Source organism: Diadema antillarum, unplaced genomic scaffold, assembly GCF_040938485.1.
Source record: "Diadema antillarum isolate AM-2024a unplaced genomic scaffold, OU_Dant_1.0 scf00000022, whole genome shotgun sequence".
NCBI classification, from domain to species: domain Eukaryota; kingdom Metazoa; phylum Echinodermata; class Echinoidea; order Diadematoida; family Diadematidae; genus Diadema; species Diadema antillarum.
This window is the reverse complement of record NW_027270911.1, coordinates 4,548,601-4,561,079: the sequence shown is the minus strand read 5'-3', so window position 1 is coordinate 4,561,079 and position 12,479 is coordinate 4,548,601. Positions and strand designations below refer to the sequence as shown.

The 12,479-nt window shown below is 41.9% G+C and overlaps 1 protein-coding gene across 1 annotated transcript in view; it reads right to left on the bottom strand.

Annotated features, from left to right (window-relative positions):
- Window positions 1–12,479, bottom strand: part of LOC139731721 (RING finger protein 17-like) — a 165,849-nt gene that overhangs the window by 135,260 nt on the left and 18,110 nt on the right. Inside the window, exons 15-20 of the mRNA XM_071642603.1 lie at window positions 6,625–6,709; window positions 5,594–5,668; window positions 4,288–4,435; window positions 2,846–2,961; window positions 1,781–1,940; window positions 481–596 (exon numbers count right to left, since the gene is read on the bottom strand). Coding sequence (XP_071498704.1) covers window positions 481–596; window positions 1,781–1,940; window positions 2,846–2,961; window positions 4,288–4,435; window positions 5,594–5,668; window positions 6,625–6,709 — 700 coding nt within the window. The remainder of the gene's footprint in view (window positions 1–480; window positions 597–1,780; window positions 1,941–2,845; window positions 2,962–4,287; window positions 4,436–5,593; window positions 5,669–6,624; window positions 6,710–12,479) is intronic.

Below are 12,479 nucleotides of genomic sequence, written 5' to 3'. Positions count from 1 at the left end.
ACACTCTCAGTGCGCATGCGCATGAAGAGAGGCCAAAAGAGCCACGCGTCTTCTGGCCTCTCTCCTCCAATCACCGCAGCTCGCGGTGACAATGTTTGTGTATGATGCGTACACACACACACACACACACACACACACACGTGTCTCAGTGGCAGCATTGTCCCACACGTTTATGGATACAGCACCGAGTCTGGCATTGCGCAATTGCATGCACAAACTTCGGTCGTTCGGAGTTTACGTACCATAAGGGATGGCGATCGGCTGCCTTTAAATACACCAAATATAAACACTACCTGATTGCTTTCATACCTATGGTCATAATCATTATTCTTATCACTGTCATCATCATCATCATCACCAATATAATAATAAAAAACATAAAATCTAATGCAAAAGGCTGACCTGGAAGAGAATACAGTGTTAATTGAAAGTTTTCATCACGATGACAGATGCAGAAAAAATCAGAGGGATAGATCTCACCAGCCTGGAGAGTTTGAGAAACTCGTCTGTCATCTTGCGTAGGTAGGTGTAGTGAACGGTGGCCTTGTTGCCGTAGTCTACGTACAAGACTTCCACCACTTGGGAGCCAGCCACTCCTGCAAATAAGTTTGTCATTATACACATGCCATGTGATATAATCAGGAAGAAAACAAAGTTCTTAATTTTAAAAGGATGTTACCAGGAAATGTTCCCATATCGTATCATTTGCCTTCCGAAAACAAAACAAGAACAGGGATGATATTGAGGTTTGCTGAAGAAGTGGTCCATTGCTCAGAAGTTTTGACATTTCTGAGATTTCCATGACTAGATTAAGTTCTTTATTTTCAGCAAAACATTAACAGGACACTTTGAACATAGAACTATTCGTCAGTTTGGAGCAGGATAATGTAAAAACACAATATTTTCGAGACATGAAATTTTTGCGAATGGGAGCCGACGGTCTTATTCGCCGGATGAAATTTTTGCGAGTTGCCTCTAACATTCAATGCATATAGTGTAGACAAGATCTTTAGCGTGCATCTTAATTTTGTGAAACCCGGCTCTCGCGAAATTAACGATATTATAATGCACACAAACATTCCTTGTTTTACAGTATGGCTTCATATCCATCTAAACAATAGCTGTTACAAAAAAGTTCCCTTCTCAGAGAAGATAGATTGAAGACTTCCATGCAATCATCAAATTTATCATACAATGGATGGAAACATTTCCTCGTGTGTCATTTTATCAGGTTGGGGAGAGAAATCTTTGTAACTCCCCTGCACAAGAATTTGTCATGGTAAGTAAGACAGCAAGTCTTAATTCAAAGAAGATATTGCAAAGGAGAGTATGTCATGTGGCAGCAATCCAGGTTGGGCCAAGAAAAGATCCACTACAATGGAAGAACTACACTACACACAATCTGGATGCATCAGTGTTTGTTCTGATCATTATATGTTACCATCAATAAAAATGCCTGCATGAATCCAAGAACAAGCGAATTACTAGTTCTTTTGACAGCAAACGTGAATAGCTATTAAAGACGTAGTAAGAAAACTTAAATTGGTTGACTTTAAAGAAACACACCTGATTTTTTTTTCTGAAGATTCCATGAAGATACAAAAACTTCTTATGTGAAACATCTGCAAAACCACCTTTCGAAGTTGACTCTGCTGTCAATGGCTGAGATGAAACAAAATTCATATGTGTATGGCAGGTGGGTTTGAAGTGCATACATGTATATATGAGATATCTGGCACAGGTATGTGATAAATAACATGTGTTTAGACCCAGTACTCACTCAGGAATTCAGCCCTGTACCACCTTTTGTCCTCCTCAAAGAAGGCCATGCACACCTGGCCGTGATGCGGGCACAGAACATGCCAGTCGGGCCCCGCCGTGTTCTGATAAACCTTCTGTATCTTCTCCATCATTTCATCTATGTATTCCACCATCTCCAACTGCAGAGGAATGCGAGAAAGAGAAGTAATCAAGTTTGCTAAACTTCTGCAAAGCATGACACACACCCACAGAAATGGCTGTAAAGTTGAAGCAGCATTTCAGAAATTGATTTTCCTATTCAACCAAAAAGTAGTCAAGAGGTGTGACTTTCATTCAAGGTAAAAAATCTTTGAGCAGTCTGAGAATGATGTGCCAAGAAATCGACAAGTATACCTTGAGGTTGTGATTAATATGTAGGCAAGTCTTGCAGACCAGGGCCATTATTTTCAAACCACACATCACTATCATTCATTTCATGTTGATGGATCTTGACAATATATCAAATCTGCAGGTGTGAAAGGCTACCTCATACTACAAAGGTCTTAAAATGCCTAATATAAGTCAAAGAGTTCAGAATAAGACTCTGAAATCTGGGCACTAAGTACAATGTAGTTACAAAAGCACTCCTGTAAATTTTTGCCAAGTGGGTAAAATACTGTATTTTTCAGCTAATTCACCTTCTTTTGATGTTTAGTTGGCTTCAATATCTGCATTCATAATAGTGTATTACAAATCCAAGGAATATTTCAGACTGGACTAAGACAGCAAACAAATTGACTGATTGACTGATAAACACAGTACATTTCTCAAATTTCTCACATCTGCTGAATTACGGAAAATTTAACATCTCACGGAAAATATCATCTCCTAGTTACACAAATGTGCTCGCTATCATCTTCAATGGCTGGATATCACTAACTCTTCTCCTGAAAAGGGATAATAATTGTATCTCATTCCGTCCCTGTGGTTCTCAGTCGCAAATTCAACCACTTGCAAAAATTATCTTACAAGTTTCTGTCAATGACATATCATACTAATCTTGCAATGTATATGGTACATAAAAGAGCGTTCACAGTAAACTTACATCTTGAACTGAGAAGTCCTGTGGGTCAGTGATGTGGCTGACTTGGACCGTCAACTCATCTCCCTTCTTTGGAATGTCTGGTGGAAGATACTTCTTGGGAGGCAAGACGGTTTGGGCTGTACCATTTTGAGTGAAGGTGAAACGAGGTAAAAACATAGGGAGGTACCATGGCTTGCTGAAAGAAGTGTGCCTTGGTATAAACTCTCACTCGTAGAGCACTGAGCAACAAGGGGCAAGGGTCTCATTGTAAACAGGCAAATTAAAATAACATATATCAAATATGTTCCAGTACACTTATAGAAAAAGCCAGAATGTAATTCAGATTTACCCTCACAAAAATTAGTACCATAATAGTTGTCTCAGGCAAATTTTAGGACAGAGTAAGGGCTGTAATTTGAATTTAAGTTTATAGATCTTATTCATAATTCATTAGCCTCCACTGACATGAGTTATAAGAAAGAAGGATCTTTTTCTCTTTTCCTTTTTTGACTGGCCAGCTAACTCATATTGTTTTTTAATGAAATTTGAAGTCTAAGATTTTTTCTTTTTGATAACATATTTCTTGTGTGTACAAGTACGAATTTTTAATCTTCAGCTTCATGATACTGGCATGCGACTGTGGTCATTATGCCTTTACCAACACACAAAACTACTTTGACCAGTTTTCATTTTTGATAAGTTTCATACCAGCCAACTCTGCCTCTCAACAAACCTGGAACTAACTGGAGTACAATTTTACAAAATTACACAGGGATTCTCATCAGTTTTCATTTCTGTGTTAATACAAAATGGTCATGAAACAGGAACAAAACATTTCATAAAGCTCCTTCTTTCCAGCACCCCCCCCCCCCCCCAAAAAAAAAGAAGAAGCAAGAATAGTGTTCAGGAGTGGTATTTTCATAGACATCACAGAAAATATTGAAGCATGTGAACCACTGACTACTTTAAAGAACGTGACAAGCAGTTTAAAGGGATCGTATAGTTTGGTTGGGACCTAATTTCACGTTTCTAACATTTTTTGGTTAGATAATGAGAAACCTCTTATGAAATATGAAAAAGCATGTAATTCCATGAGGAATTAAACATTTATTTGATGAAAATTGGTTTTGAAATGGCTGAAATATCCAAATCAGAGCGATTCTAATAAAGTGTGGGACCCTCCTTTTATTACGATCGCTTTGTTTTACTTTGTTTTTGGATGTTTTAGTCAGTCCAAACCCGATTTTCATCAAATCTGTACTATTTCAGAAGTGTTTTCTTGGTATCTCACAAAAAGTTAAAAGCCCAATTCTCATCTCCACCAATACTGTACCATCCCTTTAACCCTTTGTGTATCTTGAGAGCCGAGTGACGCAGAAAACCCTATAGCATTTTACGCACCATACAAAGTCCCTAACACAGACAGGGTTAAAAAGGGGGGGGGGGGGGGTCAAGAAACCCACCTTTTGGGATGGATTCGGGCGATATGAAGCAGGCTAGTTCCAGGAAGACCAAAGCATCCCTAAGGGAGACGGGCATGTCATCCTTCACACAGTTGTTGGGCTGCTGGTGGAGGTCAACGTACAGCATGTTTCCCACCTGCCCGCTCACCTGCAAAGAGAGCGAGGATTGTGTAAAGCATGCTCAACACTCACTCCATTTCCTGATACAGTGAAACCTCACTACATCGAGGTCATACATGAGAAGGTATCTGATTTAAAAATGTAATTTTGCAGGCCCATTTCTTTTATACTCTTCCGTTTTTCGTCACTGATATAACAAGGAAAAGAAGAATTTACGCGGTGCGTAATATATGTCCCCGCCGGAAGTAGCATTTTGTAGCAAAATGTACAATACAGGTCACAAATCAAGGTCAAAGGTCAAAGAAATCAAAGGTCAAAATTCTGTGTAAAAGTTTTGAAGCCCTCACCTGCTGCCATCACATGAAGCAAACGGAATCGAAATCGGGTTAGAAATGGCGAAGGAGTAGCATTTTGTAGCCATTGTACAATATAGGTCAAAAATCAAGGTCAAAGGTCAAAGAAGTCAAAGGTCAAAATTCTGTGTAGAAGTTTTGAAGCCCTCACCTAGTGTCATCACATAAAGCAAACGGAATCGAAATCGGGTTAGAAATGGCGAAGGAGTAGCATTTTGTAGCAAAATGTACAATATAGGTCAAAGGTCAAGGTCAAAGGTCACAACTGAAATTCTGTGTAGGAGTTTCAAAGCTCCCACATAGTGCTATCATATAAAGCAAACAGAATCAAAATTGGCTCATAAATGACAGAGAAGTAGCAAATTGAAGATTTTTATCACACACGGACACACGGACACACGGACGGACACACACACGGACACACACACGTACGGAGCCCGTTTCATAGTCCCCTGCTCGAACTCGTTCGGCGGGGACAACAAATACTAGATAAAGTTAACGTTTCAGCGGTCCTAAGCAGCTTGCTATAACGAGGTTCTCCTGTAAAGCTGCTAATGACGTTCATTACCCAGAGTTTGGGTTTATTCAAAACTATCTTTCATACTAGCATTAAAGTCATTATCTCATGGCATCACAGCAATGTATATCTAAATACAATTTGGTGGCTTTATTTGATGTTTACATACCATCTCTCTTTTTTTAATCTTTAATTATTAATTTTTTAGAAGACAGATTAGCTGTCAATCATTCTAGTTTTATATTGTACTGAAAAAAAAGTAAATAAATGCAAAAATGTCCATATTTCCTGTAACAGAATATAAGGGTTTACTTACTGTCATTAGAATTGCTTCCTGCCCCTGAACCATTGCCTGGAAAGCTTCCGATGCTTCACGGGACCACCTCCCATCCTGGTTTCAAGGGGGAAATATAGGAAAAGTCACAGATGAGATGTCACAAATGAATACAGCAAATCTCAACAGCAAAGTCTCTACATGACTTTTTGCTATGACATACACAGCTATACACTTTAACCGCTTGAGGACAAGTTAATTTATCTCAAACAAGCATTTCCCATGGACACCTGCCCAAGCATACTCTGGTATGACTGGTGTTAACAGTTTAAGAAGAAGTAGACCGGTCTTGTAGAATGCAGCACTGGAGGTCTCAATCTGAGTGCAACTGGAATTTGTGTGTACAGGGTAGAGCTACACTGGGTAGCTTCTTAAATTAAACCATTAAGCAATGACAAAACAATGATTTGAGGTTGAGACAGACAGACAGACAGACAGACAGAAGTACCACATATCATAAATGACATGAAGGAAGAATAGAGGAATCACTTTTGAATGGTAGAATGTCAAAATGGCCTAGGGTACTTTAGACAGATATAAGATATGTTTTTACTGAAAAAAATATGTCATTAATATGCAATGTTTTCAGATATTTTGAGCCCCTCCATCATCTTTTCAACTAGCATATTGATTAATCGACTATTTGACAACTACAATGACAACCATCTCAAGACCAGTCTATGCCTTACCTCTGAAAACTAATCAACTTACTAAAGAGTCATCTTTGTAACACTTGAGAACTACAAGGGTGGAGGAGAGCATACTAGCAAGGCGTGCATGTTCCTCACCAACAGACTTGAATGCCAAACTTCAGCTACTGTAGAACCAGACATTTTTGTGCACATTTTAATTTCACAAGAGCTAAGAATCGCAAAACTAGAAATGCACGCTAGTAGTTTCTGTCTACACTACGTATATGCAGTGAATGCCAGCGGCAGTTTTCGAAATTTTCAGGCCACAAAAAAGGGCTGTGAACTCCAATTCGCAAAAAGGTCTCACTTCACAAAATTTACCTGCTGGGTAGACACAATGTCCACCAGTGAGCAGCACTGAGCCAGATCCGGCTGCCTCTCATACTTGGGACGCATCTTGCATAGTCTGTAGGCGAAAAGAGAGAAGGAACAAAGCGTACAATGTGTAGGTCATCAGGTTTTGAGAGTAAAGATCATCTACTGTTTTGCCCCTTGCATTTTGAAATACAAGCTCTAACTTTTCAGACACATCATGAGAAGGATTTATGTGGAAAAGACTCTCAGTCAAGTGAAAGGGGAAAGCACAAGAAGGCAGGGGATACCAATAACAACTTTGACTGAAGCCATGAAGAAATACGTAGGACTTATTTAGCTGCTAGACTGTGTCTCATCAGGCAACAGATAAATAAGGTGGCCATGAGCTCATTCGTGTCTCAAAAGCACATATTTGTGCCAACTGACATGATGATGATGATGATAATTCATACCTCAGGGGTGTGCCAGTATGCTTGCCTACAATACAATTTACACTAGCACAGGCAATACTTGTCCTTTTAACCCATTGAGGATGGACTGATTTTGCTACAACACACATTTCCCATAGACACCTGCCCGAGTAAACTTGGGACTCGTCCTCAGTGGATTAATACTATCGTCAAATTTGTTTGAGAGTTACAAAAGAGTGATAAAAGCAGGGCCTGGGCTCACCCAGGATTGCCAATCCATTACACAATGTTGCAGTGTTCTGAGGGCTGAAAGGGCATATTATTTTTCGTAATCTCCGTTGTTCGTTAATATGAGATCCCACTCGTACGCATGCGCAGTCGATTCATTCGTAGCGTGTGTTTCTTAGCGGTCAAGTCGCCATTTTGAGCTCTAAATTTCGCCGATTTTCTTTCACTTTGCGATCTGTCGCGTTCAAGTTTTCGGGGTTTCATTGGTTATTTTACCTCCCCGATCGTTTGGTAGTATTTTTGGAGAGTGATGGAAGCGAATTCGGGTTCTTCCACGAAGCCGAATTTCCCGCACGAGAAGCTGGTTCGCGATGCGGTTTCCACCAGCATCGCCAGCGGACCGCGAGCGGGTCCCTCCCCCAGCAGCGATCCGGGGGTAAAGGGTAAGACGGCAGCGGCGAGCTCGGCTAGCTGCGGTGGTAAAGGCACGGGGAAAGCCAAAGGCAAAGCACCGGCGAAGATTACGTCTCCTCCTCCCGTGATTGCACGGAAGTTCGCCAAGTCGGCTGCTTCCTCTGAGGTCTCAGACCTTTTGATTATTACAGAAGCCCTCGATCATGAATGACTCTGAGATAATAGCCAAAGATTCTCGGGCTGTCCAGGACTGCATTCATGCAGATCCTATTTCAAAGAAGGACAGTCAGGCCTGCATTCATGCAGAGCCTCCACAGACCACGACCTCGAAGTCGGGACCAAGCACTAGTGTTGGTGGCTCAAATTTTGAACATCGTCTGAATAAACTGGAAGAGATGCTGGGAAAATTGGTGGATCATTTGCCACTTTCTCATCCACAGACTCGTAGTAGTCATGACACAAGAAGTCTCGGAGATGAGGATGATAATCTCCTTTTATCTGACTATGAGTATGACTGCGATCAAGATGATGGGCCTTTTGGCTGTAAACTTACACCAGCGTCTGACTCACAGACTTCTGATTTCAGTGCTGAAACAAACACTGAAGATAGTAATGCTACTCCTGCCTCTGGCAAGAATGTAGCCATCCCAGCTATCGCAGCTAAATTCGCAGTGCCTCTCAGCGTGGGGAAACCCTTAGATGAGGAAATTGCTGGGTCGGTATCCTACCTTGTCAGCCACACTCTTGAACAGGCTGCCCTAGAGGAGACTGGTAAGAAGTACACTAGCCCAGAAAACTGTCCACTACTTGACGTGCCCAAAGTCAACTTGACAATTTGGGAGAATCTAAACCCTACTACCCGGGCTAGGGACCTGAAGCTACAGCGTATTCAGAGCGCTCTTGTGAAAGGCATCACTGCTTTTGCGCAGACCCTTTCTGCTTCGGAGCTGTCAGAAAAACAGCAGGACGCTCTCGGACTCCTGTGTAGCTCTGATTTTGAGCTGAACGCCTTGAGGAAAGACCTCATTAAACCTGGCTTGAATGCAAAATTTGCTCACTTGTGCAAGCCTCAGAACCCTGTGACCAAACAGCTGTTTGGGGACGACTTAGGAAAGAAAGTCAAAGACATCCAGGAAGAACAAAGAGCAGCAGCCGGTGTTGTGAAAGGCTCAAAACCTTTCTCAACAGGTAACTCCCATCAGCGTCCATATTCGCAGTCACAGTCTCACTATCACCCTTACCGCCGACAGACGGAAGCAAATTACCGTAGAATGAGATCAGTGGGGTGGACCACGCCAACTGTACAGGCTGGGTCGGTACAGCGGCCTTTTTTAGGCCAGCGTTCGTGGAAGCCACACACTGCCACCCCGATGACCAGACCCAACAAGGGCAGCGGCCGACAGAGCCCTCAATACCGGGGGTTTGCGGGGGCCCGCAAGTAACTGAGCATGTTAAACCAACAGTCTCCTCATCCTCTGCAGAGGTGAGTACATGCCCTCTCATAAATCTTGCTTGTTCGATGGTGGGTGGACGACTGAAAAATTTCAATGACAAATGGAGAAGCCTGACTTCAGATCCATACATTTTGAATAATGTCAAAGGATACAAACTCGAATTTGATCCTAATGAATTCCCTACTGTAAGAGGGAAAGAGTTGTATAACTTATCTCGCAGTTCAGAGCTTAACAGTCAAATAGAGGAAGAGATTTCTCGCCTCTTAGCTAAAAATGTGATTGAACTTTGCGAACATGAGAATGGAGAATTCATCTCCAATGTTTTCACGAGACCCAAAAAGAATGGTTCCTTACGAGTTATCCTTGATCTTTCTGATCTTAATACAGGCATCCTTTATCAGCATTTCAAAATGGACAACATACATACAGCCTTGTCACTGCTCAGCCCAAATTGCTACATCGCATCTATTGATTTACAAGATGCATACTATTCAGTTCCCGTCCATCCATCATCGAGAAAGTACTAATACTTGCGTTTCTATTGGCAAAGTAAACTGTACCAATACAAGGCCCTACCTAATGGTCTCAGCTCGGCTCCCAGACTGTTTACAAAAATGCTGAAGCCAGTGTTTGCCCAGCTTAGAACAGAAGGACATGTAGTTATGGGTTATCTTGATGACACTTTGATAATTGGGAGATCTAAGGATGCTACCCAAAGGGCTGTTTCAGCTACCACTAAGCTTCTAACAGAGCTGGGGTTCTTCATTCATCCTGAGAAGTCAGTACTTAGCCCAGGCCAAGACCTAGAGTTCCTTGGGTTTCATTTGAATACTAGGTCAATGCACATTACTTTGCCAAGGGAAAAACAAGATGACATTTATGAGGTTTGCACCTCCCTCTTATCCCATGCCACCCCATCCATTCGAAAGGTTGCTAGGGTCATAGGGAAAATAGTTGCCACGTTCCCTGCAGTACAGTATGGCCCATTGCATTACAGATATCTAGAGAGAGACAAGGTACAGGCCCTTAAGGCAGCTCGTGGTCATTTTGATAGGCCCATGACTCTTTCCATGGAGGCACAACATGAATTGATATGGTGGAAAGAACGTATTCATGAGTCATTTAATCATGTTGTCAGACAAAAGGTTGATTGGGAGCTACGTACAGATGCCAGTGCAGAGGGGTGGGGTGCTACAGACTTAACCTTTCACACAGGTGGCAGATGGACCACAGAGGAAGTACATTCAGCTCAAACATCGGGTATTAATTACCTAGAAACACTGGCAGCTGGACTGGCTCTGAAATCCTTCTGTGCAGATAAGAGAAATGTACATGTCCTATTGAGGATTGAGAACACTACGGCTGTTGCCTACCTTAATAACATGGGAGGGCTGAAATCAGAAACGTGCAATCAGGTAGTGTTAGACATCTGGCATTGGTGTATAGAACGCAATATATGGCTGTCAGCAGCTCACTTACCTGGGTGCCAGAACAACGAGGCAGACTTCATGTCTAGACACTTTAATGACAGAACAGAGTGGATGCTAGATAAGAATAGCTTTGAGAAGATTGTGGCGAAGTATGGTACACCAGTAATTGATTTGTTTGCATCCAGACTAAATGCTCAGCTACCTAGGTACGTTTCATGGTTGCCAGATCCCAATGCAGAGTCAGTTGATGCTTTCACACTAGACTGGGGAAAATTTGCACTCTTTTATGCCTTCCCTCCTTTCAGTTTGGTAGCAAAATGCCTACAGAAAATACAAGAAGACAATGCACATGGCCTGCTTGTGGTACCAAATTGGCCTACACAGGCCTGGTTCCCTCTCTTGACGAGTATGATGAGTGAAGAACCTTTGATCTTGAAAAGAAGCAAATCCTTGCTGACACAACCAGTATCTAAGGCTACCCACCCACTCTGCACTAAATTCGATCTTCTTTGTTGCAGGATTGGCGTTCACAGTTCGAGATAAAGGGACTACAGGACAGGACTGTGGACGTGTTGTGTGCATCTTGGAGACTGTCTACACGCACACAATATGGAACCTACATTAGGAAATGGCAAGAGTATTGCAGACAGGAAACTTTGAACAGTCAGTGCACTGCTGTAGAAAGTGTTATAGAATTTTTGAGTTATCTGTTTCATGTACATAAGTTGAGTTACAGTGCTATTAACTGTGCCAGAAGTGCTTTGGCCTCAGTGGTGCTGTTGGAGAACAGCAACTGTACAATTAGTACACATCCTTTGGTGACAAGATTCATGAAAGGTGTATTTCATTTTACGAACTCCGCTGCCACGGTACAACCATATCTGGGACGTTAAAATCGTGTTAGATCATCTCCGCAAAATGTCACCAGCCAGTAAGCTATCTTTGTGTGAACTTACTCATAAGCTGTGTATGTTGCTCGCACTCACTTCGGCACAAAGGGCACAGACTTTGTTCTACATTCATATTGATGGCCTGGTTTGGAAGGATAATAGCGTAGAGATTCATGTCAGTGACTTGGTAAAACAGAACAAGACCTCCGACAGAGTAGGGAGTACAACTACAATTAAAGAGTATCCTTCAGAGAAGAGACTCTGTGTGGTACGCTACCTGAAAAAGTACATTGAGCGTACAAAAGCGATGAGGGATACGGAAAGGCACCTGTTCATATGTTATAGGAAACCTCACAAACGAGCCAGTAAGCAAACCATCTCCAGGTGGATAAAGGAGACAATGAGTGCGGCGGGTATCGACACTAGAATTTTCAAACCGCATTCTACAAGGGCTGCAGCAGTCTCTACTGCAAAGACAGCAGATGTGCCCATAGCGGACATTCTGAAACAGGCCGGATGGTCTAATGAGGAAACCTTCAACAGGTTCTATGATAAGCAGTCGATCAGGGCAGGACCTACATGTAGGTTCTCCATGGCGGTACTGGATAATCATTGAAGAGAAAGGGTATTATTGGTGAGCTACTATGTCATTCTTATCACCATACATTGCTTGGTTTTTGTAGAAATGCGACCACTTGCTTCAAAATCTCATATTCACGAACAACGGAGATTAAGAAAAATAATAAATAAATTAAACGAGAACTTACCTGTTTGAAGTTTGATTTTTATTATTTGAGTAATAGGAGTGTGAGTTAATATGCCCTCTACTCCCACCCTCAATTCAAACTTCAAGGTAATGTTCTTATACTCCGTCAATTTATTTCCAGATTGTGGGATTGTGACAGTGGTGGCATTTCCTCATGGATCAGGCAAATCTCACTTGACCCAGTTGGGTCTTCGGTTCAGTTCTCTCACCTAAGTTGACATTATGTATTAGACGTCGGAAGACAGTCCGATTTCTTAGGTGGAGATATG